Below are 27,630 nucleotides of genomic sequence, written 5' to 3'. Positions count from 1 at the left end.
AAATAAGGCCCCCCTACGCTGTACATTTTCACCATAAGGAATATTCCCCTGTAAGGCAAACCGCTGTTGATCTATTCTTTTTTTTTTTTCTACGACTGATGTTATTTTTGTTACATAGTCTTTTTGTGGTTTAGTAGAAAAGGGATTAGCTCAAACAGTCAGCAGTTTGTGCACATACTACAAGAAGGCAAAATTTGTCACAGTGACATCAAACTGCTAACACAAACAGATCTGTTACCCTTTCTCTCTTGCTCAGTTAGACAGCTGCCCTCAAGGTATTAGCCTCTGAGCCTCCGTGATAAATCACTGAAGTATAGGAAACCTGATTATCCCAGCACAGCAGGGGTAGAGAATGTTATTCAAATGCAGAACATGGAGCAATGACATCCAGGAGGCTTATAATGAAAGATTTTTGATATACTTAAGTAGTTAACAAAAATTTATTGCAAGAGATAGTTTGTCACTAGATTTACAGTTTCAGAGAACATAGTACAAAACATAGTGCATCAGCTTTGTCTAAACATTAAATAGGTGCAAATACACAAGGATAAAAAAACAGAAAGTGAATACTTTACAACAGAAGTTATAGAACTATAAATATATTATATACATTATACATATTCTAAGACATGAGCTTCACTTATATATATATAGTTCATATTAGTATCAGACTATTCAGTGCTTTATAGTATAGGTCTGAACTTTACATGGATGTTTGCATCATTATACTTACAGTAAATGCTTCCCAACGACAGAGGAATTTCAACCAGTTTATTTCACAGAACCATTCTGCAAAGCTGAGGGCTTGACAGGAACCACGAGTCTGTTTATCTGAAGGCTCCTTTCCCCCCAAGAACCTGTCCTAGAAGAGGGGCTGCAGTGGAAGGACAGCTGGATGTGGGGACAGCAGGGAGGGGAACACGGCGTGCGGCAGCGGTGAGAACGCCAGCTGGGTCGGGTGCAGGACTGAGGGCGGCACCAGCGGCAAATGCGGTGGAGCGACAAAAGCCGCGTGGCCTCCTGGACAAAGCCGAGGTCCTACGGGCAGATGAGGTAAAGGCGCTCTGGACAGAGCCGGGACCTGTGAGAGGAACTGCTGGTGGGGCTGGAGGACCTTAAACGTACTGGCGGCAGCGGCGGCGGCCGCGTGCTGCTGCAGGACAGTGTGATGGATGGTGGTAACGGAGGTAGAACACAGTGGTGGCTGCAGCGGGAGGGGCTGCAATGGAGAGCTGGGGGGCTGGATGGCTGGGGGAGGAAAGGTAAACTTCACTTTGTTGGCCAGCATGTTTTGCTGCACAAGCTGCTGATATGCCTCGGACGGGAGGTCTTTGAATTTTTCATGGTTATCTGGAGGGAATATCAACGTCTGGTCAGGCAGGGTGAAGGGGGCTATTAACTGCTCGGTAGTTAAAAAGGTGTGACTGTTTATATGTGCTTCTTTGAATGGCAAAGGTGGTGGGCTGTCAAACATGCCAGAATTACACTGTACCCATTCATTGCTCACCTCATTTATCTTCTCACGTGGCAGAGACTCGGCCAATTCATAATGGCAAACATATGATTTAGGAGGAGCTTGTTCCAAAGGTCTAGTGGGGGGTGGAGCTTTATAATGAGCTTGATTTTCATGACTGTTTACATTTTCATTTTTCTTTTCGTCCTCCAGAATGTCCTGTGTGTTTGCAGATGCAGGGGCACCACACTCAGCAGCAGAAGCAGCAGTATGTGTGACAACTTCTGCAGATGCACCTGGAGTGCTCTCCAGTGCCACGCAATCTGTCAGCTTGTCTTTTTCCAACAAATGTGAACTATCCATTTGTAGGGCTGACTTGTTTTCCTCCAGTTGCATTGTTTCATCTGTAACTTTTGCATGATCAGCTTTGGGATCCACATTAGTTTCCTCCATGTTGTCTCGAGTCAAGAATTCTCCCAAAACATTTAATGCAGAATTTGCAGAGTTTTCTTTAGAAGGCCTGGAGGTCTCGCTTGTTGTATTCCTGTCAATGCATACATGATTTATTCTAGTTTTCCTCCTCCTGTGTTTACATTTTTCTTTGTGATGCATACCTGAAGTGCTTGTTTGCCTTACATATTCTTCTTCTAGAAATGTCTGTCTGTATGAGCTTTCATCTGAAGAACAGGAATAGGTATGCTGTCTCCGCTTCCTGTGGGATTTTTCTGGTTCATCTGTTAGGAAGTTGTAACCTCTCTTTACGGAGTGATTTTGACTCACACTCTTTTCCTCACTGCAGGGACCTAAACATTTATGCTCTGGGCTACAGATTGATCTCCTGACTTTCCAACTACAGCACATTTTAGAGCACATGCAGTTGTGCCTCCTAGAAGTTTGAGACAGATGCATTAATTGTCTCCGAGAGCTTGCTTTTCTCTTCCTGTGCAGTAGTCTACAACAACTGCGTTGCTCCCTAGTTTTTGCATTCCGAATGTCACATGAGCCTCTGTCCCCATGTATGTGATCTGATGTAGACATGCTTCTTTTATGACCATTGTCAAGGCCAGCTTTTTGATGTGACTGCTGTACCTCATCCATAGCTAACCAGATATTCCCTGCATCATATCTACACTTCTCTGGGTTATTTTGGAGGTGCGGATATTTATTTTCATCTCTGTGACTAATTTCCTTTTCAGTCACAGAGGAAATCTCCATTTCTACAAATGTTGCTTCTCCGGAAGGATGATGATGATGACAATGACATAATTTTCTTCTCCTTTTTCGTTTTCTACTTTTGTGAAGCCATTTTTCATGACTTTCTTTGATCCGAACTTTGTTATATTTCTCATCTATCACAGTGTTTTGTCTTAAGTGGTTTCTTGAAATGTGATACTTATCTAATTTTCTAATCCTGAATGACTCACCCAAGGACACTTTATTCTGAAATTTTGCAAGATCACAATTTCTGACGTGGGAAACATCACTTATAAGGGGTATTGTGTAGTCACACACATTTTTATCTACTTCTGTTTCATGATCACCACACTCTGAAGTAGGTTTATTTGTAAAATCTGAAACTGAGCTATGGTTGGATTCAGTTGTGAGTTGTAAATGAGGTAAGCTTGGCTGATGCTTGGGCTTTTCTTGGTTGTCACTCGCTTTTGACAACTTGAAGTCAAAATATAAAGGATTACAGCTATAAGAAATTGACGGATCTGTACTTGTGTAAATTAACATTTCTGATGGCCACTGAAGAATATTTGTTCCATGTTTGCTAAGAACTGGAACAAATGGTTCACAAGATCGCTTGCGTGTGTCCAGTTTGCTTTGGGGAGCTCTATTACAATCTTCAGAATGTGATGGAACTAATGGATCTGCCTCCAGATTCTTTACTTCAGTTTCAACTGTGACTGAATCACTGTTCCCATCTTTACCATTTTCCTCTACAATGTTCTGAAGGGATAGACAATCCTCCACCACAGGCTGAGCGACGGTCCCATTTCCCGGCAGTTCACAACTGCTGCAGCCCAGGGGTAGGTTATGAGTACCGTCCACAACTGTGGACAGTGTTTGACTTGGTACATCTGCTGTATTTCCATCAGTATTGCAGCCATCCATGTCAGAAGACACTAGTTGCTTTGAATGGGAAACAGCAGGAATTAATACAGGACTCTCTAGCTCTCTACTTTCTTCACTAGCCAGCTCTTTTGAATCCTGAGTTTCGGGAGCTTCTGCTGTGTCAGTGCATTTTTCCACCACTGGGTGGAAACAGCTATTTTTCTCCTCAGGGCACAGGACTATTTCTGCTGCTGATGGAGACTGAAGATTACAGACTCCTGGAACAAACCTACTTCTTCTGCTAAATCCATGTTCTGTGGATGTTTCATCATTATATTCATAGAAAACGGCAGCTGAAGACTCCAGTTTGACTGCTGCTTTCTTAGGAAAAGCAAAAGAGAACCCAACTCGTTGTCCTTGAGCTCCTTGAACTTGATCTCCAAATTTGTTGGTGTCAGATTTATTACTGCATGCATTTTCAGGAGTGGAAGAAATAACTGCAGTAGCATCTTTGCAGTTCTGCACATCGTTTATTAATGTACAGCTGAAATCCTGTTTGTTGGAAGAATCTATGGCAGCATTTTGTGGGATATCATTGGAATTATCTCGCACAGTCACTGTAGTGGATTTGAACATGGGGCCACTTCCAGGAGCACTAGGAAGATAAACAAAACTCAGAGTAAGCACCATTCAGAGAAATGCAAACATAAACATGGTGTTACATTGGTATCTAAAAGATTTTTAACCAAAGAGGAAGAATCTATGGACATACAGATTTAGAATGTGGGGAAAAAAAATACAAAAAAAAAAGATTGTATTTTATAATAAGATTTGTATAAGAAATCAGAGTAAATATTGTGTCCACAGTTCCTTCATGTGAGGTTATCAAAGGGCTACTGTTCTTATAAAGTAGCTCACTTTTCCTAGACGTACTGGCTGGCCTAATAAAAGACTGTATATTTCCCTAGAAATCTTGCTTCTCCTCCCAGTAGGACATCACAGTTACAATACTATTACTACAAATAGCAGAGCTTTTAAATTCCTTTGTGCTTCAAAATATATTAAAACAGAGAGCACCTCATAGATCACTTCCCTCTTAGTCATGATCCTAGTGACTGCTTCTCCACCCACAGGCAATCACCCAGCAGTTTCTTTCCTATTTGTGTTCACAGACCTGTCGCAATCTCAGCAATTTCTTTCATGGAAAAATAATATCAGGGAAAGTGTTTCAGCTGACAGTGGTGCAATAAGTGATTCATCCCTCTTGAGAAAAAATTTATCACTGTCTACTTCTGTTCTTCATCTCATGTCCTCTTCCCATCTGTTCTATTTGACTTAATAGGAAGCAAAGAGAAGAGCAAAAAGTGCTTAAGCTGCCAGTTTTCTGGGATCCACAGGAACTGTTCAACACAAGGAGAAATGGACCTACATTACAACATTTTTATATATATTTTTTTTTCTTTTAAACAAATTGTTCTGTTTTACAGTGCAGAGCAACATATATACATACACACACACAAAAAAAAACCACCACCACCAACAAAAAACTTTCTCTAACAAAATAAAATGGTGATTTCTTCATAGTGATTTGGTTTGGAAGGGACCTTAAAGACCATCTACTTCCAACCCCCCCACCAGGGGCAAAAACACATCCCACCAGCTCAGGCTCCTCACAAAGCCCCATCCAGCCTGGCCTTGAGCACTTCCAGGGATGGGGCATCCACAACTTCTCTGGGCAGCCTGCACCAGTGCCTCACTACTCTCATAATAAAGGATTTCTTCCTAATATCTAATCTAAATCTTTTAGTTTAAAACCATTAGTCCTTGTCCTATCACTACATTCCCTGACAAAGGGTCCCTCTCCTGCTTTCTTGTAGGCCCCCTTTAGATACTCTTGTACAGAATCAACCTAGAAAAATCTAGTTAAAACAAATTCTGTGCGTCTGTTTATATCATACCTCTAAGGACACAAAATAGTAGCATACAGCAATTATTAATAAAAAAAAGCTCAGAGAAATTCGCCTTCAGACGACACTGAGAAGAAATTCTCCTTAAGACGACATTGAAAACAATAACAAAGAAGAAGCCCCACAAAATCTGTGCTTCACTAACATGGAAAAGGGGGAGCAATGAGTTTCTTTTTTCCTTTTTCTTCTTTAATATGCCAAATTCATATTTTGAGCATGCTTAAGGGGAACAATATCTAAAGCTGAGAACAAAAAAATGGTGGTCCTCAAGTATTAATTTGAAAATTTAAAATACTGATGAAAGAAAAAGAGTTTCTATGTGACCTACCATAAAAAAATTAATAAAATAAAATAAATTAGATGAGACACTGCTCATGTCAAACAGACTTCAGAACTTTCATGTCATGTCCACCTGCTTAGACTCCGCGAACTCTGTTAGCGTGCTGCCCACCATACAAACAAATAGAGGAAGAGACTATCACTGAACAAGAACTACAAGTCATATGATTCGACTTCTCTGTTAGTTCATCTGCTGAAATGAAGCCTGGGTGAAAAAAAAAACATTTGCATTTCAGCATTTGTTTTTTCCCCCCAAGATTCCATGGTGAAAGGTCAAGTTGGAACATATATTTCCAGTATCATAAATGTGTCATATTTAAGTAAGAATAGAGTCACAGCCAGCAATCTTAATTTCAATAGTATGTCTAGATTCAGTAGCAAAATGTATGATTAGCAAGGAGTCGCTTTTGCAGTGAGAAGTAAACATTCCATTGAGCTAAGGAAAAGAAGCACTTACCTTTCAATATAAAAAATAATCCAGTTATTGAGATTTAAGAATAGATTTCTGGATGCTTTCCCAGGCAAGCAGTTTGAAAACTAAATCACAGAGATCTGTTATATCCTAGAACAACACTGTATTCCTCACCTCATCAATGGAGTAGTGTCAGCCTTCAAATGCATGACCTAGTTCACTAAGCTTTCAACCAATGTGCCTGGTTTTATGAAAAATATATGAAACATCTTTTTTTAAACTAAAAATACATGTCATTCTAGCTCCACTGGAAAAGCAATGTTAAACATTCATTTTTTCACATAGTGTGAATCAAATTACCGTACACATACTGCTTCTGAAATGCCATAAAAATGAGTGTGCTGGGCTCCAGCTGAGGGATTCCAACAGATTTGTGTCCCAGAGCATCAGCAAATAGGTGAAGGATTATTTTAAGGTATTCTTTGTGTTTCAGCAGCCATGTACTTACCACGTTGTCTCTTTCCTTAGCTCAGCTAACTTGTGCAAACGTTGAAGGGCTTTTTCCTGTTTCCTTTCATCTTTTCTTGACTTCGATGCTACATTTCGAGCAAACTCCCTCTGCTTCAGTTCCTTGAGTCTCTGTAATAAATAGTCAAATACACATAAAAACAACCCCAGGAATGATTAACATTTATAATGATAGTTATATTCTAGTAAGCATTCGTACTGAGATTGATTTTCCAACCTAACGAAAGTGATCCATTCAATATATTTCAAATTTACATTTCAAATGAATAACCAAAATACATGGAGATGCTAAAAAGAGGTTATCTGGTACAGAGATAACCTAGATAATTTTACTGTAATTTCTGTGATTAACATAGACCAGCTTCAGTAGAGCTAGACACTGTTCACCCAGCATCATTTTGACCCCTTTACTCTTACTACTGAAAGTGATCAGGACGTCTTGGTATTAAGAGTGCTAAAGCTAACTGGATTTCATTCAGGCTGTCAGTAGGGTCTCACTCCAAGCAGTGCCTTTTTCAGTTTGCTTTCACTAAATATTTTTATCCCTACATCTTTCTTCCAATGAATCCGACAATAAAATTCCCACCGGTAGCAAGCATGTAACAATTAGAATAGTGAATAGGGAGAACTGTGTTAAAGGAATCTTTACACAATGTTGGATGCCAAAGGTGCATTTTATGCCTATGTGGAGTATTGTGGACACAAGCAGTTCTCCTTTTGCACCAACACTGGCAGGTAAATATCATTTTATAGCTCTGAGCCTCTCATCAGACTAATCAAGTCATCATTTGTTCAGCATATACAAGTTGTGGTACAGAAGAACCGTTTACAATTTTTAAGCAATTAAATTATTCTGCTTGATTGTAACGAGCAGGTTTCAATGTGTAAGACAGATGAGTCTGGCAGGAGTTTCATTTGCACAGCCTTTGTGTTGGACTGTCTGCTTGTCTCTTCTGGAACTATTTGTTCTGAGTTTCCCTTCTGTCACATGCCCTGTCAAATAAATGCCCCCTTTTCCAGTTCAGAAGGGCGATGAGCATAATTGTTCTAGGCATAATAGGAACTAGTTATACAACACTATTTTTTTTTTTCTTACAGCTAATACCTCTGTCTTTTGTATGAATGGCTTTAACAATCTGTAAGAATTATAACTAGAGGAGATCTGAGGCCTTTATTCACCAAATACGTACATATAAGTGGAACTTTTCTTGGTTACAGCAGACAGAATATGTGCCTGGCACAAGCTGGTTTGAGGCCTGATTAGGCAGTTTCCAAAAATATTATTTCCTGTATATAAAAGGTTACCTAAGTACAAAACTGTGTCTCCATTCTTGAATGCTATAGTTATTTTCCATTTGTTTTTATAAAGCCATCTGCTAAATTATCATCACCTGTATTTCCTTACTGACCTTATCCATGCTAGTGATAACAAGCAGTGCACTGTGTTTGTATTCTGTCAGGTTTTGCTTGTATTATGCAAATGAAAATAAGATATTACCCAGTTATCCGTAAATGTCACTAGTCCACGCATTCTGAGCACCACGAGGCCCCCAGTCAAAAATTGTTCAAAGTAAATGGGAACAAGTAAAAAAAGCGCGCCTTACTCTTAAAAAGCATCTTTTTCTTAAAATGTTTGTCTTTCCATAAGGCAGGACTATTCACTAATGTGAACTTCAACGATTAGTTTAATTCCTGTTATTTTTGTTTACTTCCGCGGATCAGTAAGCAAATAATTAGCAGGCAGTCATACAGTATTTAAACGTGATTCCTTCATATACTGTCCTCTGCCTATGAACCAGCTCAAAATGTGCAAGTCCTGGCAAGTACAGAGTTCAACAGTTCACAATGAATAATTAAATTAGATCTCTCCAAAAGGACTAAATGCCTTCATATCTATCATGATGCACGGCACAGCAAGAGCACTCATTTTGGTACCAACCCACCAAAAGTCTGAGCCTGCCTCCTGGTCTTGCCTTGGGGTCCTGCAACAAGGCTTGCTTGCACGTGGGCACGAGCTGGATTCCTGTAACAAGTCTAACTGCAAAACTGTGCCTGGAGCACAGTTTTTCCATCTCCTTCTACCAAACCCAGCCGGGAGTTGATGCACAGCCATTTAATCAAGTCCATCTGAGTCCAGAGGAAAAGGAAGACTTCATGAGCTCCTATGTATGAGACGATGAAACCAAACATGGGAACACCACGTGAAGTGCAAAACCCTGTGCACTTGTGCGTGGATGAAACCACATGAGGTGCAAGCCCAGGTGATCCTGCAGAGGAATCCAGCTTGGGTGTCTGCAGATGCACAGTGGAAGATACCCACATAAAACTGCCGAAACCCTGAGTTTGGTTGTCCAAAGGGACACCATTTCTGTTTACTTCACCCATGTCTCCATTTCCCAATCTATCACAAGGCAGGTTTTTTTTCAGTATTCCACCCTTCAAAAAGCTTGTACCAAGTTCCCTAATTCTTTCCTGCATTATAAAAGGAACAACAAACAGAGATCCTGCTGCAGGAGTCAAGTGCCTGAAGACCTCTGCGGATCAAAGCCTGGAAGCCTGTCTAAAGCAAGACACATTAATGCATTAAGTGCACTTCTTATTACAAGCCTTCTGACACCCTGCAAAGTGTTTTAGTTTTTTTTCTTCTCTCTTTTTTTTTTTTTTTAACTGAAGATTTAAGCACTTGCAGCAGCACTTCAAAAGTAATAGGTTTTTACAACATAGAGAAGACATTAATTTAAAAAAAAATATATGCTCAGGACAGTGAAAGCATGTTAAGGCTGAAAAGTGAAATACAATGTAGCTGAACACTATGATAACAAGTGATAAGATGAGGAAACAGAAAACAAAACCAGCCTCAAATAAAACACCTGAAACCTGTAATTCTACATTATCAGAACTGACTCCAAAGAAGGGGAAATCATACCATTCATCAAGACTGATATATGGTCTCTCAGTAGCCTCAATATCCCCCACAAAAAGCAGACATTCTGCCCACACCAAAAACCATCAGCAAGTGACTGCTTATTCAGAGAGGCTTTGACAACCTGCCCCTGCGAAGCTTAGCTCACCAGGCTAGGAACAACTTTAATAGGGCCAAGAACCCATGGGAACAATTTTTCTAATAGCAGGAGTCAGGGGATTTCAGGACAGTGCAGTTCAGATATGATTATGCTAATTTGCTTTTGACCTTAGATTAACAATTAAATTATGTGGACTTTTACGAGGCTGAAAATATGTAGACCATAAATTCATTTTCTGATCAATGGAAGTATAAATTGCAGAATTTAACAGCCATGACATCAAATTTTGCTTCCTTATTGTCTTTTTATTTTATATAAAATCAGGAAAAATGACCTCATGGCCAGCAGCCATTGAATCAACTCTCTAGCATTTATCCTATTGTTAGCTCCCTCCTCCCCTTCAAACAACTTTCCCCATAACATGGGGACTATGTATTGGTTACTCAGCATGCCGTGGAAGGGGTACAAAAGTGGCATTTGGATTTATTTAAAATAAATGAAATATTTTTCCTTTTCAATCTGTGTACATTATACAACATTTTTAATTGTTAATAATTTTTTAGCTTGTATTCATTAAAAAAAAATCTGATTGCAGGTCAATGCAAGGATTAAATAAGGGCATTTCTTAGCTCCTTGTGATTATTCTAGAAGCTGCACATATTCCCCTTTCTCTGTATAGTACATGACTGCTCTCCAAATACTCCCTGTTAACAGAGATGACTTATTATTTCTTTATACGAATTATGGTATGACAAAGAGTGACAATGTACTCATTAGATTAGCACTTGTCACACCAAACCAGATTAGTATCCTTTTGCGAAAAGGGTTGAGTTTAATCTATTACAAATAATACCTGAATAGATCAAAGCTCTTCTAACACCTGTAAACACTCAACTGAGGAATGAAACCTGCATTTAAAACACAAGAAACTGCTTTTCAAGCTGTAAAATAGACCAGTCTTCATTCTGCCTTTGGTGGTGGTTTGTGTGGGCACATTTTGCTGTTCTGCAAGTGGAGACACCTTCACTTTACACAGCAGGACAGATTAGCATCTCTTTACTTGTGTTGCTGTCTGTAATTCTACATACTCTTCATGACCATCTCTCATATTGGTAAAAAGAAGAATATCTCCTCTTGGAAAGATTACAGGAACAGTTATAGCTCCCACAAACTACAAAACACAAGAGCTTACGCTACTAGTGCCACAAGCCTTCCCTGGCGGAAGTTAAACAAGGCGAGTTATTTCAACAGAAAGGAGAAACCTCAAGGTTCTGCAATGAAATGGGTAATCCAACCACTGCAATAAGAAGACTAAGGAAGAAATTAAAAGACAATTTGTTTTCATTCTACCAGCATAAAATTAATTGCTATAATATGTTCCTGAAACAGAAGAGGAACAAGGGAGAATTTTAACAGCAGTCTACAGCTATTTGGAGGGGAGTTACAAAGCAGATGAAGACACTTCGTAATAATTGCTAGGAAGACCTCCTTGCCAGAAAAACCAAACCAAACCAAAAAGGCATGTTTTCTCATGATCCTGTGCTGGTGAACAGTTGGTGAACAATCAATTCCTTCTAACCTATGTTTTCATGGTTTCTATCTTCCTATGCAGAGAGATACCTCATTTTCTCTCTCTATAGATGTATGAACCACAGTTGCCACTTGGTTTTTCAGAGGCCTTTAATAAATCCCATTGGTCTATTGCTGGCTTATGAATAACTCAGTTTGCTGCAAGTTAGATGCTAGTTCTAATTGTCTCTGCCTATGGCTGTATGTACCTCCCCCTTAGGCTGCAAAATTTAAACCCTGTCTTAAAAATTAGGAGCTCCACGAATTCACAACAGAACCACATTTTATACAGTCAAATATTAAGTCTTCCATATGACAACGAACATTCATATTGTGAATAATCCCTTTCCTCTTCTACTTCTGCCACAAATTGCAGCCATATCCTCCTGACAGTCTTTTAATAGTAGAAGAAATCTAAAACATGCTAATATAGATATATGTAGGATTTTAAAATAACAAGTCCTTGGAGTCCACAATATTGCTGCTTCTGCCGGGGAAGAGAAAGAGAAGATTACAGAGGAAAAGGGGGTAGAAATGGCAGGAATGGTTCTTCCTAACAGCCATATAATTAAAGCACTCAAGTAGCACTAAATAGCAAGCCCCAAGGAAGTTACCGACCTTAGTTATTCTGTCAGTCCAGTTTTTTGAGTAAGAGTGGATTAACTTGTCCTTCACTACTGATGTTCTGATGCTAGCATAACCTATATGTTACTGAGAGAACAGGTTTTTGATTATAAATAACATTTTATATTCTTTCTGATTGGTGTATTTTTATTAACTTTAAATGCACCTGATGTAATGTAAATTTACATAGATGTGACTTGCTTCTCAGTACACTGAATCAACACACAGTGATCCTGTTTGTTGTGGAGTGTGCAGAAAAGAATTGTTGAACTAGCTCTTTCATTCAGATCCTACAAACATAATATATATTAAATATTATTTATACGTATTACTATACAACTGAAAATTCACATTGGCCTTTCTACATTTGTACATCTATTCTTTTACTGAAAGGAACTGCTAGACTTTAATGCAGAGAATAGAAATAAATTGAATAAAACTGAAGTTATTTTAACATGAAATATATTTAGGCTTTGAGACTAATTCATACTCACCTACAAAGCATCTTTCTTGCATTCAGTTAGATTTTCCTATGTAAGTTCATGGGAGAAAATAAATTAAATGAGCTTAAAATGAAAACCAAAACCAAATGAAAATGTAACTGTTTTCAAAACCATGAGGAAAATCCAAACAATCGATATTTTGTGCCCTTGCACGTTCAATATACATGAAAGCTAGTTATCTTTCATGAAGATCTTACTTATTGCTCTTGGTTAGGTAACTGTAAAAGATAAACCATGGAGCAATAGAAGGAAAAAAAATAATCATTTTGTCCTTGCTCTCTACTCTTTTTAACGCTTTTCCTTTAGAAATTATCAGCAAGAACCAAACGCACACTTCATTAGTACATGATTAATGCCTTTCCAGCATAGTAAGTCTCATGCTTAATTTGACATCATTCTGGTGCCTGTGTGTCTTCTGCTCCCTTACAGTGCTCCCTCCTGCAAGATTCAGATAGCATTCTGGCTCACGCTAGAACAGGGCTCCGAGACTTTGACAAATAACAGGCTCTGGACTCTAAAGTACAACTTTTGTTGCTTTTGTTTCTGAGATAACTGTGTTTTCCAACGTTGACTAAATGGCCCCAGTGTTGCCATTGCACAAAAACATTGTTAGAAACGTGCAGAATTGCTGAGTGCTGCACGCCGAATATTTCACCATGATCGTTAGGAACCATGTCTATAAGAACAGCCTGCTCTTATTGCAAGCTTTAGGATATTTTTTGTTAGTTTCAGCAAAAATCACCAGAATACCTCATAAATATTAAGCCTAAGACCAAAGAAAGCATCATAAAACCACAGAATTAGCATCTTGCCTATCAAATTAATGTTACAAGATAATGAAAAGAACATAAAGCTGATGCACGTTTGTACATCTGGAAAGTGATTGCATATGCTAGTCCATAATTTAAAAGTATTTATTTTAATGACTCTAGGCCCAGTTCTGCTTCTCCTGAAGTCAATAGTGAAACTCCTGCTGAGCTCAGGGAGAGCAGCCTTTAAATTCTGCATGGTGATTTTCAGCAATGCTTAAGGGAGCTTCTTCAGTCACCAAAATTAAAGAGAAGGTAGGTGCACATCACTTCTTTTTTTAAGGACCACTTGACCTATACACCCACTTCTGCACCATTTAGGACTCTAATTAAAAACCAACAACGTAAGTAAAGTGTTAAGTCCTGTTAAGAAATGGTTACATCTAGCACTGCTAGGGAAAAGGGCAGTGCTGTAGAGAAAGGGCTCGACATGCAGGCTGCTCTGAGCGCGGGGCTGCCCTCGGACACAACAGCTCGTCTTTGCTTCTGCCTGACAGCTGGAGTGACATCCTGAACCACACGCGTTGCTTCACACAGCACGTCTCACTTTCTAGCCCCACACCACTACCCAGCACCTCCTTTTCGCTCCAGCAGGGTAATATAAGTATCCATGCTAATCTTTCTCAGCATATATTAATATCTTCAGGCTTGACAGTTCTGCTGCAGCCCAAATATTGATTCAGCAAGGCGCTGCCTCCTGATATTTTCAGGCAGACACTGGTACAAAACGTGTTCAATGTTGAGGACTGCTCTGTTCTCTGGCCATTTACAACTCCCCACATGTAAAAAACAGGAGCTCTACAACATCCCATTTAAACTCCATCTGTAAAGCTTTAAGCTTTTGGAAATCTCTCGTCTTTGAACACCATTCATGTTCTAAAAATCATTTCACAGGAGCTATGGCTTCCTCGCACAGAGCTCCCCTTAGAGAAAGGTCACCTCTGCCTCTTTGAAAAGGAAATATTGGATTTCCCTTTAAAATCGCTTTCTAGGCAGTGATGATAAGGCTACAAAACGGATGGCTCCATGCAACGTAAAGGTGTTGATGGCTCAGCCTTTAAAGCTGTCTTGCTCATTTTGGAGATCCTTCTGCTGCCTATACACGAATAACTTACTTGGCAGTTCTGAGTTGAAACTTCACCCAAGAATTCTTCACTCCAGCGAACTCCACCGCCTATCAGTGGCTCCTGCTATTAACCACCTTTGTACCTTGGACAAAATGATTCCCCCTGTGTCCAGCACTGAAGCTCTCTGTCTCTTGTAGGCTCATGCTGCTGTTCTGATTCTTTCTCCTTCCTTACACAATACCCTTTCTAAAAGTACATTAAAAATTGCAAGCAGAAATGTTGAGATTCTGCTTTCAGCCTCTTTGGTCAAAATGGTCGGTGACATTTTAGGAAAGATTGCCACTGAGACTGAAGTGAACCTACCACATCTTAAATCTTTCCAGTCTTTACATGTGCACAATGACTGAAAATGAGGAAGTCATATTTACAGCCAGCTCCTTTAAAAGATAGTTCCTCTAATCCTTGAAGGATACCCTAATAACAGTGATGGGCTGAAGTAGATACATGAATTCCCTCAAAGTGAGCTCTTTATTTTAATTCGCCCTGTCAGAGCTAAAACACAATAACTTTCTCATACTGGTTTTGCATTGGATCACTGAGCCATTCAAAGCCTCTGTGCACAAATTGCTTCTCATCAGCAGGATGCGGTCCTTGCCAGAAATTATCCCAAGACCATGACAAGCTTCTTCAAAGAACATATAAATTTGAGCAATGAAAACAGAGGAGAACAGGTCTTTGCAAATTTGACGCATCTCACAGCCACAGGTAACTGGTACCGACCAAATTTAAGTTACCCTTAAGACAACTGTTAATAGCATTCATTCAGATTCCTCTAAGAGAAATACAAGATTAAAGAAAAAATATTAGACACAAAGACTGCATCTAATGTAATTGAGCTTATGCTTTCCTTTTCAACTGTCTAAATGAAATGTGTTGTAACATAACTTTGATAGCATACCAGTGACGTGGCTGTAAATAGTAGATATTGGTAGCAAGTGGTTATGAGAGCACCGCCTGGTTACAAGAGCACACATCTGTATTTATGTGTGTCTTCTAGTGCATCACTGAGTGAAATATTAATAACTGCAGAGCTAGGATGTATCTGTCACTACCTCATGCTTAAGTATTACTGAAGTTATCAGTAAATCACAGCCTAGAGGCTGCTGAAGGAAAACAGCACTATAATAGAGGGCCCCAAAAGTACAAGCACAAGATCAGAGCAGAGGCCTTGAAAGTGCAAGCACAGGATGACACCAGAGTCCCAGGGCTATAAACAACTTGCCAGTGCTCAACTACTGCTTGCTAAAGGAATGCGGCTTCAGAATATGGGTAAAACTGGGTTTAGGGATAAAAAGAGAGTGACAAAGTATCCAACATATGTAAAACAATCTCTATATATCAAAGCTGACTAATACACAATTATGAGCCACTGAAGACAAAACAAATAAACAGAGCAAGTATCTCTGTAAACACACAAAAATGATCCCCCAACAAAATTCAGGGTGCGGAGACACAAGCCATTCACTTCACCCTCTTCCTGGCTAAAAGGAGGAAGAAACCCCCAATGTCATCAGCATACCCCACATGAAGAACTCACAATGCTGACAGCATGTAATGACGCTTCCCGTTATACTTCAGGAGCACTGGAGAAGGACTGTAACACTGCAAAGTTTGTGTGTATCCGTGTCATTACTGGCAATGAGCTGTTCTAATTGGATAATTTGGACTGTAAGTGCCAGTATCATTGCAATTGGCCTAATAATAATTCCTTCATTAGGCTAATACTTGAGCTAAACTAACAACAAACCCTTGGCTTTGCACGGAGGATGCGTTTCTTCCTCCCACGTACTGGCAGAAGGTGTTTGGTTGGGGTCCCCCCCTCGAGGACTGGCTGCTATCAGCAAGGATGAGCAAGGGGCAGGACTGAGAGCCAGCACAGCAGGTCGAGCTTGCTGGGTTAGTGTATCCAGAAGCAAAGCAGGGCAATGTTCCCTCACCTAAATCGGATATCAACCTTCCAGGAGATAATTTGCTCTTGATTAAGAAGCACTAGGAAATTAATAAAAACAATAATTAGCTAATGAAGCGCAGCTCTTTACTGAAAGGAAATGTACCCAAATCTCAGTCCGCATTCTTAAAGGCAGAAGGCAATTTCTAGAGAAAGAGGGTGATACTTTTTATTATTATTATTATTTTATTAACCTTTTCATTCCTCTAACCACAGTCAGGATAGAAATACATCCACTCTCACTATACAGGTTCTGATTAGCAGGTGAGCATCACACTAGGAATAAAGCACTAAGCAGCGTCTACGGCCCTCAACTATGAAATCTGCACTGCTACATGTTCAAGCTTTGAAGAAAAGAAGAAAAAGAAACACAAAGGAAGATATCTGTCTGACATAAAAAACGTGTGCAATTAACCAGGTGGACCTTCTGTATATCTCAGCAGAAGACAGATTTAAAGTGTCTAAACTCAGTGTGAAGGCATTTCTGGATAAAACACTGCCACAGAAAATGGAAAATGAGCAGAAGCTTTATCATTTCAAGGTCAACATTATGATATGTATAGGGGAAGTAAAAAAAATAAAAATAAAAAAGTGCTTTGTGCTCTTTCCCCCCAGTAAACAAAAACAACACACAAGCAAGCAAAAGTACTTTTCAACTAAGAACTGTCAGTGATAGCTATGAAAACCTTGTCTGTTCTTCTTAAAAGATCAGAAAAAATAATCTTATTCTGAGAACTCTCCCAGGTCTGCAAACAAACCTCTTACCATGCTCAAGCACTACACTTGCATTACTACAGCGCTCTGCAGACTATTTCTGCAGCAGTCTTACACTCAGGAGTCAAAACAAGTATCTCCAGTGATATTTAATTTAGCTCTTCTCACCTAGTGGTGAATTGTGATATTTTTTTCTGTTTTTTCTAGGGGCATTTTTAATGAAGCACAGAGGAGAACATTTCCACAAATTTGGTGTCAAATTTCTTTATGTATTTCTTCTCCAATGGAGAAGAGGATGAAAAACAAAACAAAACAAAACAAAACAAAACACAACCTTCTCTATTCAAAACAGAGAAGCAAATCATGACATTTCCTTCTATTCCGGCAAAGATCTGGCTTCTTTCTGCTCAAGGTATCTCCCATGGAAAAATAAATACTTCAGATACCTGCCCTCTGTTTTCACAATATCCCTTAAATAGGCTGGTCTTAAAACACTATTTCTGTCTTAAGGTCCTCATGTTACCACTCCAAGATTTCTTAGCAGTAAGCTGTTGTGCCCTCTGGGTTGGGACAGGAAAAGATCTGTGAAATGCTTGCTTCTCCCTGCCACATCCTCTCCTTTTTTCCTTTTTTTTTTTTTTTTTTTTTTGATGAATTGCCACAGAAGATGTTTAGAGAAGGTTAGAAGAGCAGAAATTTACACAAGTGATACTTTCTTCCTTCTGCACATCTCTAGGATTTATTGTTGAAATTCTCCTAATAGCAGCAAAGTGACTCATCCTTTATTAAAGTCTTGAAACAGTTCATCAAATTGTCATCCCCAAAACTATTTCTTGCTTGTTTGCGTAGGATGCAACTACGTAAGTCACAAAAAGACTTAGAAAGGCTATGAAAAATTCAGTTTCATTTTAATAAGTTGGTTGTAACAGTGCTTTCCATTCTCATCAAATCTTATTTGCGTGTAGCACTTTACAGGGGACAAATTGAATGCAGGTATGCTTTGAATTAACATCTCATTGCTAGGATTTTAGCACTTTTTTAACCTACAAATTAAGAAGGATAATCAAATCCTTGGTGAGAAAAGTGCAAATGACCACCTTCATGGAAGAAAATAATCTTTTATACTGATAGCTGTCCAAAACTTGTACAAATAATTGCATGGAAAAATGGAAACTAGATACAAAATATAAGGGCCACATAAGTATTTTGCACCATTCTTAGTATCGCTTGAATTAAAATATTAATATTTTGTAGTGTTAAAACTTCAAGCTATGATGCACTTTTGGTGTGATGGGTAAAGTTTGGTGAAGTCTAAGAACAAAATCACTGAGCACTGAAGTTTGGATTCTTGGCTTTTGTGAATGGCTTTCTGCCAGAAATTCAAAGCCCTCACCAATACATCATGTATACACAGCTGTACAAGCTACAAGCAAAAGGTGGGTCTATTCATCAAATCCACGTGCATTTAAGGAATCAAAGTCCCCAGTACTTCTCACCAATGAAAGCTGATTCGTATTTTTCAAAATGCAATAAATAGTTCTGGCAAGATTACGCACAGACTTACACCCTTAGTTCAACTAAGTGTTGAGTTGCCAACTGCTCTGTGCAGACAGCTGCTGCAGTTTGGAGGCGATCTGTTCTTTGAGATGCCTGTGCAGGACTCCGACAGTGACACTGGCAATTACATCTCCAGCAGAAACAGCTCTGCAAGCCACTGAAGTGACGGCATAGAGAGATGGGATGCTGGAGGTAAGGCTGAGCCAAGAGCCCGTCCAGCTTTGTTGTGCTGTGTAACCTCACAGCCTTTGACCTGAACAGACACTAAATTCCTAAAAAATATAGGACCGACATCGCTAAACAAGAAGATACATTAGCACAACTTAGGCTTGCTTTCCTTTTGAACAGCTGTTGCAGAACAAATCTCATGTGCCTACAAAGAGTACATGTCACTTTGATAATGCAAACTTTCCCTTCTGCCTGTGGCAGTATCACAAGGAATAAGTCATTCTGTTTGAAATTCCTCCTGACCCTCAAGTCACCAGCTGGTGCCCTATATGCGGCACACCTGCAATCTGTACCTGATTTATGTCTAGTGCCAGTGGAAGTATTGCCTTTTCTTCTGTCATTCTGGAGAACTCCTCCAGCCCTCGACACATCAGCATTTACCAGGCTCACGTTCTTCTGGTCCGCTCTGCTCCCACTCATACTTCCCACCTCTTCTAGCAATTGTTGCCACAGAAAGTGCAATTACTGCCTTTTATGTGATTAATTTCTTCTAACTCGAAAGAGTGGCCTTTAGAAAGAATACAGAAGGATGTATGAATCCTTTCGTCTTACACTCTCCCAGTCCCAACTATGTTTAGCTCCAGATATTTCCTGAGCTTTTTCCAATTTCAGTAATCACCAGCAAAAATCTTCAATTCCTTGTCCATGCTTCCCCTCAAACCACTCACTTTTCAGTTCTTACTGTATACTTTGACAAGGGTTTCCTTTGTATGCTTTTATTCAGTGCAAATGGAGCCATCTTTTTTTCTCTATTTTGAAGCTGGTTGCATTAATTTCATTTAATGGCCAAAGGTCTTATAGGAAAAATAGCAGCAAGCCAGTCTCCTCAGTGAGCCTCTTTCTTTAATGTTAAGCAGAACTGTACTCTACACAGTGTGAGTCTGTAGTGCTAGTATTCCTCTTTCCTGTCCTTTAGCAGGTAGGTTGCCATCCCAAGATGGTCCCTTTTTCCATGGCAGCTCAGTTCCTTAAAAGATTTTCATTTATCTAGCAAAACAGATTTGGAAACTCACATACAGTAAAAGAGCAATCACACCTATTTATGTTTATTAATACTTTCAATGGTTTTTAAATGCTTGGAAAGCAAGATTTCCCTTTACTTAATGACTCTTCCCCAAAAGAGCCTAGGTGTACACTAAAGTGTAGACCTTATTATAGCTTCCAGTAACTGCCTATCATCAAGTCTTCAAGCACCAAATAGAAATTTTAAGTATGTTAGATATCGCCATCAATAATTTAGCTACATGATCCACAAGGACTTCCAGAACTAAATGCCATTTGATTCTAGTGATTCCTCAGTTTTCATGTATTTGAAGTATGAAGTCTTCCAGTGCTTCTTTGGCTGCTGGCAAGACCTCTGTTGAATTCCTCCCAACCTACACCTTCTTCTTCAAACAGAAGACCTACACAGTGTGAGAATCTTTTGAGTTTTTTTTTGTTTTGTTTGTTTTTTTTTTTTATAATGAACGTTGATGAGAAATTATTAGTTCTTAAAAGTGACTGGTTAGGCAAAAAACTGTGTTGGGGGAGGCAGAAAATCCCCATCACCTCTCCATCCACCAGCAGCAAATCAATGGCCAATGCAGTGTAAAATTTAGGAGAGACAAAGTCACATTACTTCATATGCCTTTTCACAGTTAAATGATTTGATCCTTCCTTTTCTTTTGCAATGCCTCTCTGAAGTGGGTTTATGATGGAAACATCTTATGTTTTCTCACTCTTAATTATCATGGTAATGGGAGAACATGAGGTGACATTTTTTCTAAGAACTGTTCTTTCTAATCCCCAGGGAAGTCAAGAGTTTGTACTTAGTTTACCAGGCTCAGTCCAACTGGAACATGAAAATACAACTCCATTTCTTATTACAAATTTTGACAGTTTTGCCTTTCGCCCTTGAGGATTCTGAACATAGTGAAACAATTAATTACACCATCTTAACAGAGGTTATTATACTTTAGAGTCAATGACTTGGAAACAGCTTAGAGGTCTCTCCCATTTACTGTGTGCTCCCCATGCTATTGAAGCTTCACCATTTTCAAAGTCAGAGGGAGAAATACTATGGTAAAAAATGTAGTATTTTTGCTTAGCCCAAACTTATCTTTCCTATATCAATTAATTCTACAGTGTAAGAATGTCTTTTGATTTAATTTTCAGGTGCTGGAGCTGAGGAGTACACCTGTATCACTCCATTCATCAATGAAATGCAACCACCGTTCACTCAGCCCATGGCAGCTGCTTGACAGCGCACACCAATTACACCTACCGGCGAGGATGGGAAGGAAAGAAGGCACTATAATCAGCTGAAGCTACAGGGGGGACTCGTGTAACAGAATCTAATTACCTGCCTGGATTTTGGCCAGGGCTCTACCAGAGATACTATCCTTGCTCCTAAGTAAGCAGCCTTGGAACTTCAATTATCGCAGTGGTCAAGGTCTCGGTTTTATATCTTGAAGGCAGCAACTCCAGCAACACAATTATATTGCTCCAGTACTGACTCAAAGGAGAAAGTGCCACCCGCTGAGGTACCATCACATCCTATAGCACATAAATGTTAATTAGCGGTCCTAGTTTTTCTTATAATTATGAGATGCTCTAAACCTGCACAGTGTGAGATTTGATGAGATGAGAGCACTGGGTGGTATAGCTAATAAATCAGTTTACTGTACAACCTCATTTCTTTAATGAATAGCAAATACCTGAGCCATAGTAAAGCAAGAGCCCCAGGCATACACTTGCAAACTGAAACACTGGATTTAATTTTTGCATTGTCTCCGGATGAGGGACTTACCACTGGTCATTAGAGAACATGCTCCTGTCAGGGGACAGCGCTAAGTGTAAACCTTGATGTAAGAATTTAAAAAAAGAAAAAAGGAAGAAAGAAAAAATAAGTGGCAAGGCCATTATGGGAAAATAACCCAGCAGAGGTACAGTTTTCATAAGAGAATAACTTTTAAAAGCTGACAAGAGCTGTCAAGGTGTCAGGACAGGTGAAGAGCCAGCACAATTAACATACACTAGGCTTCAGTCTACTGTGGGGGGAAAAAAAACATGATTTGTTTTGGACAATTACAAGTTAATAAATGGAAGTGTCAGTTCTGTAGTTTTTTCTAGAGCACCCATTAAAGCCTACTAAAGGCCAAAACCTTTCACAGTTTCTGTCATGGTAGGCAACACACCACCATTATTTTATATTCCAAGCAATTTTATTGTCAATGACAGTAGTTACAAATGCTCAAGAAAATATTTCCCTTAGCAGTGTACCAGGCAGTTTACTTGGCAGAAGTCATCTGTGCTCACAGATTTTTATTATGAACACTGTATTTTTTCCCCACACAAAGCACACACAGACAAATGAGTATTTGAAGTGAAGTGCTCTGTAGGGCATGCCATACCACTTTATATCCTCCAGCAACGCACAAAACCTACTCGGGGAGTGAAAGGCACCCAACCCAGAGCAACCACCACTGCAGAGAGCGAAGCAGGCTTCTGCACGCCCACCACCACTTCCCACAGGACACGAGCTCTTCCTCCTGCGAGCACAAGGGCAGGCAGGGCACCACACCACTCACTGAGCTCACAGGCTGCCCTGGCCCTCCCCAGCCCCTGTTCAACTCCAATCTCGCACAGAGCCATGATCTTGTTTGTGGGAGGCTCGGCCCAAGAGTTAAGCCAGCTCACTAACATGGTTCCACAGAACCAAATTAACAACCACATTTGCTTCATCCAGAGCAAACGCTAGACCAAGAAAAGATATAAAAGCGTGCCATAGATCAAGTATCTCCACTCAGATGGCAACTCAAGGGATTTGCAAAGGATTCAGACCTCTCCATGAATACCCATAGAGGAAGCCCCTGCGTAGAGGTGAATCCACAGTGCACGATGCACCGGTAGTGAAGCATTGCTCAAAGGGACATAAACCTTGGATTTATCTTAAATCCTTACAGACAGAAGAAAAAAGCTTCCCAACCCCACACTTTGCAATACACAATCTTTTCTCCTCACAATTGCTGAAGGAAAATGATTTGACATGATTTTTGCCTTGTTGATCTTCCTGTTAATCAAGTCAGAAAGATGAGTCATTAGCTATTTCATCATCCTTTTGTTCACAGTCAGACAGGTGTGCAGATCCAAAGTAAAATACTAGAGCAGTGTTTGAAAAGAAAATCTGCTACCCACAGAGTAATTTGGAAAAGACTATCTATTATTTAAGATGTTATCCACCGTTATTTAAGTAAAATAACCCCCCACCTTATCATCAAAAATGAAATTATTCTCACCTACCATTTTAAGGCTGCCCAGCTGTCACCACTGCAAATTCTATTTTTCAGTTATGAGAGCTCTGCTTGGGCAGCCAGCCACTCCTCCTCACTGTGAGGAAGTATTTTTGATTACATTTAAAACAAATAAATCCTAAAACAGCCTTGGGAATAGCATATGCCTTGCAGGAATGTTGGCATAGGGTAGATGGACATCTGCTTCAGTCCTGACCTACTTCTAAGCATCTGAACAGAAAAACCTCCTTGTAAATAATCCCCGTGGAGTACTGCTTTAGTTGTTAATCTCCCAGTGATTTTGTGGGCATCCCAAAACTTTCTTTGCTCTTCCAGCTAGGAGTTGAACTTGGTCACGTTGTGTCTAGCCATCTGAACTCAAACATGTCAGCAGAGTCGGCCCCAAGGAGTAACTCAGACTAGAGCTTTCACCATGCAAAGCAAACAAAGTATTCACCAAAAGTGTTATTGCCTTTGAGGGCTAAGCAGCTTAGGAGTGAGTTTATAATGCTCACAGTTAGACTACAGCAATATAAACTAAATGATACTTTTAATATATTTGGCATTACAAAATGAATACTTTTTTACCAACCTTACAAAGCAGGCTGGTGTCAGGAAAACATACTAATTGCAGTATTCCTTAGAAATTCAGATCATGTTAACTATGGGTAAGAATGAGGGAAGAAAATGAAGTGATCTACATTGGTTGCATGTGTCATCCTCGTGTCCAAAGAAAGGAAATCAGAAAGATTCATTAAGCAAGAAATGAGCCTTGAGATGGCAGAAAAGTCTCCTGGTGGGCAGAGAAGTGGCACTGCAGAGACAAGGCAGAGGGAGAGGTGGCCACAGCAGCCTACATCTTAAAAAAAAAAAAAAAAAAAAAAAAAAAAGACAAAAAAGAGAACCATTCGTGTTACTTTAATGCTTGCTTAGCAGAAGAGAACAAAAAGAGCTAAGGATGAGTTTGATAAACATCGTTTTAATGCTTCATTTACATTTTCTGATTTGTTCTATTTCCTTAATTCCATTTTCATACAAACACCCCCTCCCTTTTTTTGTCATACCTAGCAGCAGCCCTGCCTCATACAGCACCTTTTGTCTATGAGACAGAGACTATTGACAACCTTAAGTATACTTTAAAAAGTGCCCTGCTCTTAGAACACTTTCTGCAGCTGGTGTCCAGCTGGACAGCAGAGAGACACCAAGAATAGCAAAGGAAGAACATGCACAGAGGTGGTGAAGGCAAGAGCTGACCCTAACAGGGTAATAAATGTCTAATAAGCATGATCTTGTTTTTGGGAGGCTCGGCCCAGGAGTTAAGCCAGCTCACAAACATGTTTCCACAGGTTTCCACAGAACCAAACCTGTTTCCACAGAACCAAATTAACAACCACATTTGCTTCATCCAGAGCAAACGCTAGACCAAGAAAAGATATAAAAGCGTGCCATAGATCAGACACCTCCATTCGGATGGCAACTCAAGCGATTTGCAAAGGATTCAAACCTCTCCATGCATACCCGTAGAGGAAGCCCTCATGTCTAAAAAAATGTAACTAATAAAATAATGATGTCAACTGGGGCTGTTGCAACCCATCTCTTCCATGTTCTTGTTTAGAGTCTCAGGCTTGGTTTCCTCTCCTTCACAACAATAAATCTGTAGACAGACAATCTACGTGTGGTTAATAGGTGACATAAAACTATGAGATCCTGTGTGTACCAGGTATAAACAAAACATGCAGTTGCCAGTGCAAGCAAGCATTTAAAAGCATAAAAAAATATACAAAAAATAAAAAGTGGTTCACACACACACAAAATCATCATTAAAGAAGGTGAGTTTTTTCATTTAAAAGATTTTTGTCATTTTCTTCACTTTCAGTGACTGAAAAGGGAATATGGGTTACATGTTCAGAGCAAACTTTTTGCATGAACTCTTGGTAGCATTAGCATATAAAGATGACAGCAGAGAGCTGTACTAGAGAAGCTGGGCATATAAAAGAAGCAGCATTAATCATGAATGAGCTTGAATTAGTATTATTTATTATTTATATTATGGTGTGCCTTGGGTTTCAGTCAGTTCTAATTTAAGAAAAGATGCAACATGCTGTTGTTTCTCCTTCAAGGAAAGAGAAGGATGCCTAGAAGCGAGAGACAGTCACAAAGACTGGCTGTATTTATTTTGTCTTTTGCACACTGAATGTCTTAAAAAGAAATAAATAAAAATCATTCACCCGAGACATCAACACTTTCAGTCACTCAATGTTGAACCACAACTCCTTCTGCCACATATGAAAACTTTGGAAGAAAATGAAAGGTTCTTTACAGAATAATTGAGGTTTGTCACAAGGATGCTTGTCATGAACAACCATAGATGAAAGCACAGTGAGAAACTAGGGGATATTACTCAAATAACAGCATATGGTATCCTTGAAATGAAGGAAAAGGCTAGGCAGAATAGAAACAGGACTGACGGGAAGGGCACATTTCTGATTTTCCTTTCCACCAACTCTTGAAATCTTCTTAAAATAGGGCTGTGGTTTGTCTGCCAATGAAGTTCAAAATCAACAATAGTCCTGCTCGCTTAATCTATCCTTTTTGGTGCCCATGGAGCCCTTATTTTAATTTTTCCATTTGTTGCATGAGGATGAGGAAAGTTCAACTTAGTAAATCACTCAGATCTTTACTGGACAGTGAAAGTTGCAGTGTTAATTAAAAAATAAAAAAGTTAAAGCAAAATCAATTAACCACTGAAGCTCAAAACCAATAAGCCAACAACAAATACATGGAAAAGGCTCTGCAGTGGAGTTGTTCCAAGACAGCATTGCCTGCACATTAAAAAAATAAAAAATAAAAAAAAATCTAGGTACCCGGGACCTATTTTAGCTTTTGTTGATTGAGACTAAAATGGTTTTGGAAACTGAAGACATTCTCTATAAGCTGCTACTGATCCATAATTAAAATATTAATAATTACTGTAAATATAATTTCTAGAATAGCATTAGTCTAAAAGAAAAAAAAAAGTCTAAAGAAACTACATGGATGGTTGTCTGTGATCAAGGCCTACAACTTTTCCTAAGATTTACCTTCAGCTAAACACTGTCCCTGTAGAGGTCCCAATGTCCTACTGCACACAGGCTGCAGACTGAGCAGGATTCATTACCTGAGGTTAAATCAAGCATCACTTCTATATATGTTGCTTGTCTAGTCACATCTCCTCCCAAAACGCAAAGCTGATTGCAATGTTATGTTCCACCAATGGGTCAGAACCAAGACTTAAAAAAGAACAAGCTCTTTCTGAAACGAATGAAGTATTGATTTTGCATGGATCAGCAAAGAATGCAATAATTACCTTAAGATTTACTGTGGCTTGCACTGAAAAGGTTGCTCAGTTCTTCCCAATGAACTCCCACGTGTAAAACAGCATGCATGTGCTGCAGGGCATAAAAAATAATTCTAGCAGAGCTCCTACGGGAAAAAAAATCTGGAAACATTTGGGGGGGGGGGGGGATGGGGCAGCAAATAGGAAACCATAAGGTGGCTTGTGCAGCATCAGGCATGGAGCTATTCACATGCACCACTTAGTTGTTTCAGCAAATTAAATCATGTTAATTTCACAAAAATGAGTCACCTTGAGAGGTCAGAATTTAATACATTACTAGCAATGTATGTCTGCCTTTCATTTAAGAATGCTTAAAACTTCATTGCAAATAACATTTTCCTATGTGATCGCTCTCAGCCGAAAAGCATGGAGTAAAAAAACTCTTCTCATGTTATTCGTTACCTACACTTAATCTATATTCTACTCGATTACTTTTAGGACAGCAATCGAACTGCCTTTGAAATTTGTGAAAATTACAGAAAATATATTTAGTTGATTGGTTTGAACTTTGAGCCATAATAACGCTTGAATTAACTTTGGGAGATTGATTCTGTTAAAGAGTGAATGACGACAAAAAATAGAATATTTTTCTTCCAGATAATTGCTTAGCTGATCTATAGCCTAGCAACAAAGCATGTGATAGGTAAACGCTCATTTGATCTCAAAGACGGTATAACTCAAGTTTTTAATCATTTCTTCCCAACAAAACACCTAATGCCAAAATATGTATTACAATATATAGGATGCTTCAGGAATCACGTATGGGAACACTTTATTTTTTCCCACTTCCAAAGCCTAATTATTATCTCCATTCTTATCTCAGTGTTGAATAGCAGTTAAGTATTTTCTTTTGTAACAGCTTTGGCCAAACAGCAGAAACCTTATGCTGATACAGTAAAGCTTAGTTTAAAATTAGCCATAAGTTCAGCCAATTTACACACATAAATTTTCATGAACTTATTTAGAAAGATAAAGATCAACTGAAATTTTTGAGTACAATTAAAAAAAAAAAAAAAACGAACCACACAACAGCAGAAATGCATGCTGGGGAGATAAACGTGCAGGGTATACTAAGTAAATCGTGTTTCTTTATTCCTCACTCTTTGGGGTGGGGCTGTGGTTTC

At 39.2% G+C, this 27,630-nt stretch overlaps 1 protein-coding gene across 14 annotated transcripts in view; it reads right to left on the bottom strand.

Moving 5' to 3' along the window:
• Window positions 1-27,630, bottom strand: part of ZNF804A (zinc finger protein 804A) — a 448,502-nt gene that overhangs the window by 6,538 nt on the left and 414,334 nt on the right. For 13 of the 14 annotated variants that reach the window (XM_072040465.1, XM_072040467.1, XM_072040466.1 and 10 more), the window contains 2 exons: window positions 6,738-6,868; window positions 422-4,166 (listed from right to left, as the gene is read on the bottom strand). In XM_072040465.1, coding sequence (XP_071896566.1) covers window positions 863-4,166; window positions 6,738-6,868 — 3,435 coding nt within the window. In that variant the 3' untranslated portion in view covers window positions 422-862. Of the gene's footprint in view, window positions 1-421; window positions 4,167-6,737; window positions 6,869-27,630 lie in introns of those variants that run through there. The other variant, XR_005267142.2, reaches the window with a different exon arrangement.

This window comes from Anas platyrhynchos, chromosome 7, assembly GCF_047663525.1.
Source record: "Anas platyrhynchos isolate ZD024472 breed Pekin duck chromosome 7, IASCAAS_PekinDuck_T2T, whole genome shotgun sequence".
In the NCBI taxonomy this organism is placed as follows: Eukaryota; Metazoa; Chordata; class Aves; order Anseriformes; family Anatidae; genus Anas; species Anas platyrhynchos.
This window is presented reverse-complemented; position numbering and strand designations above follow the sequence as displayed.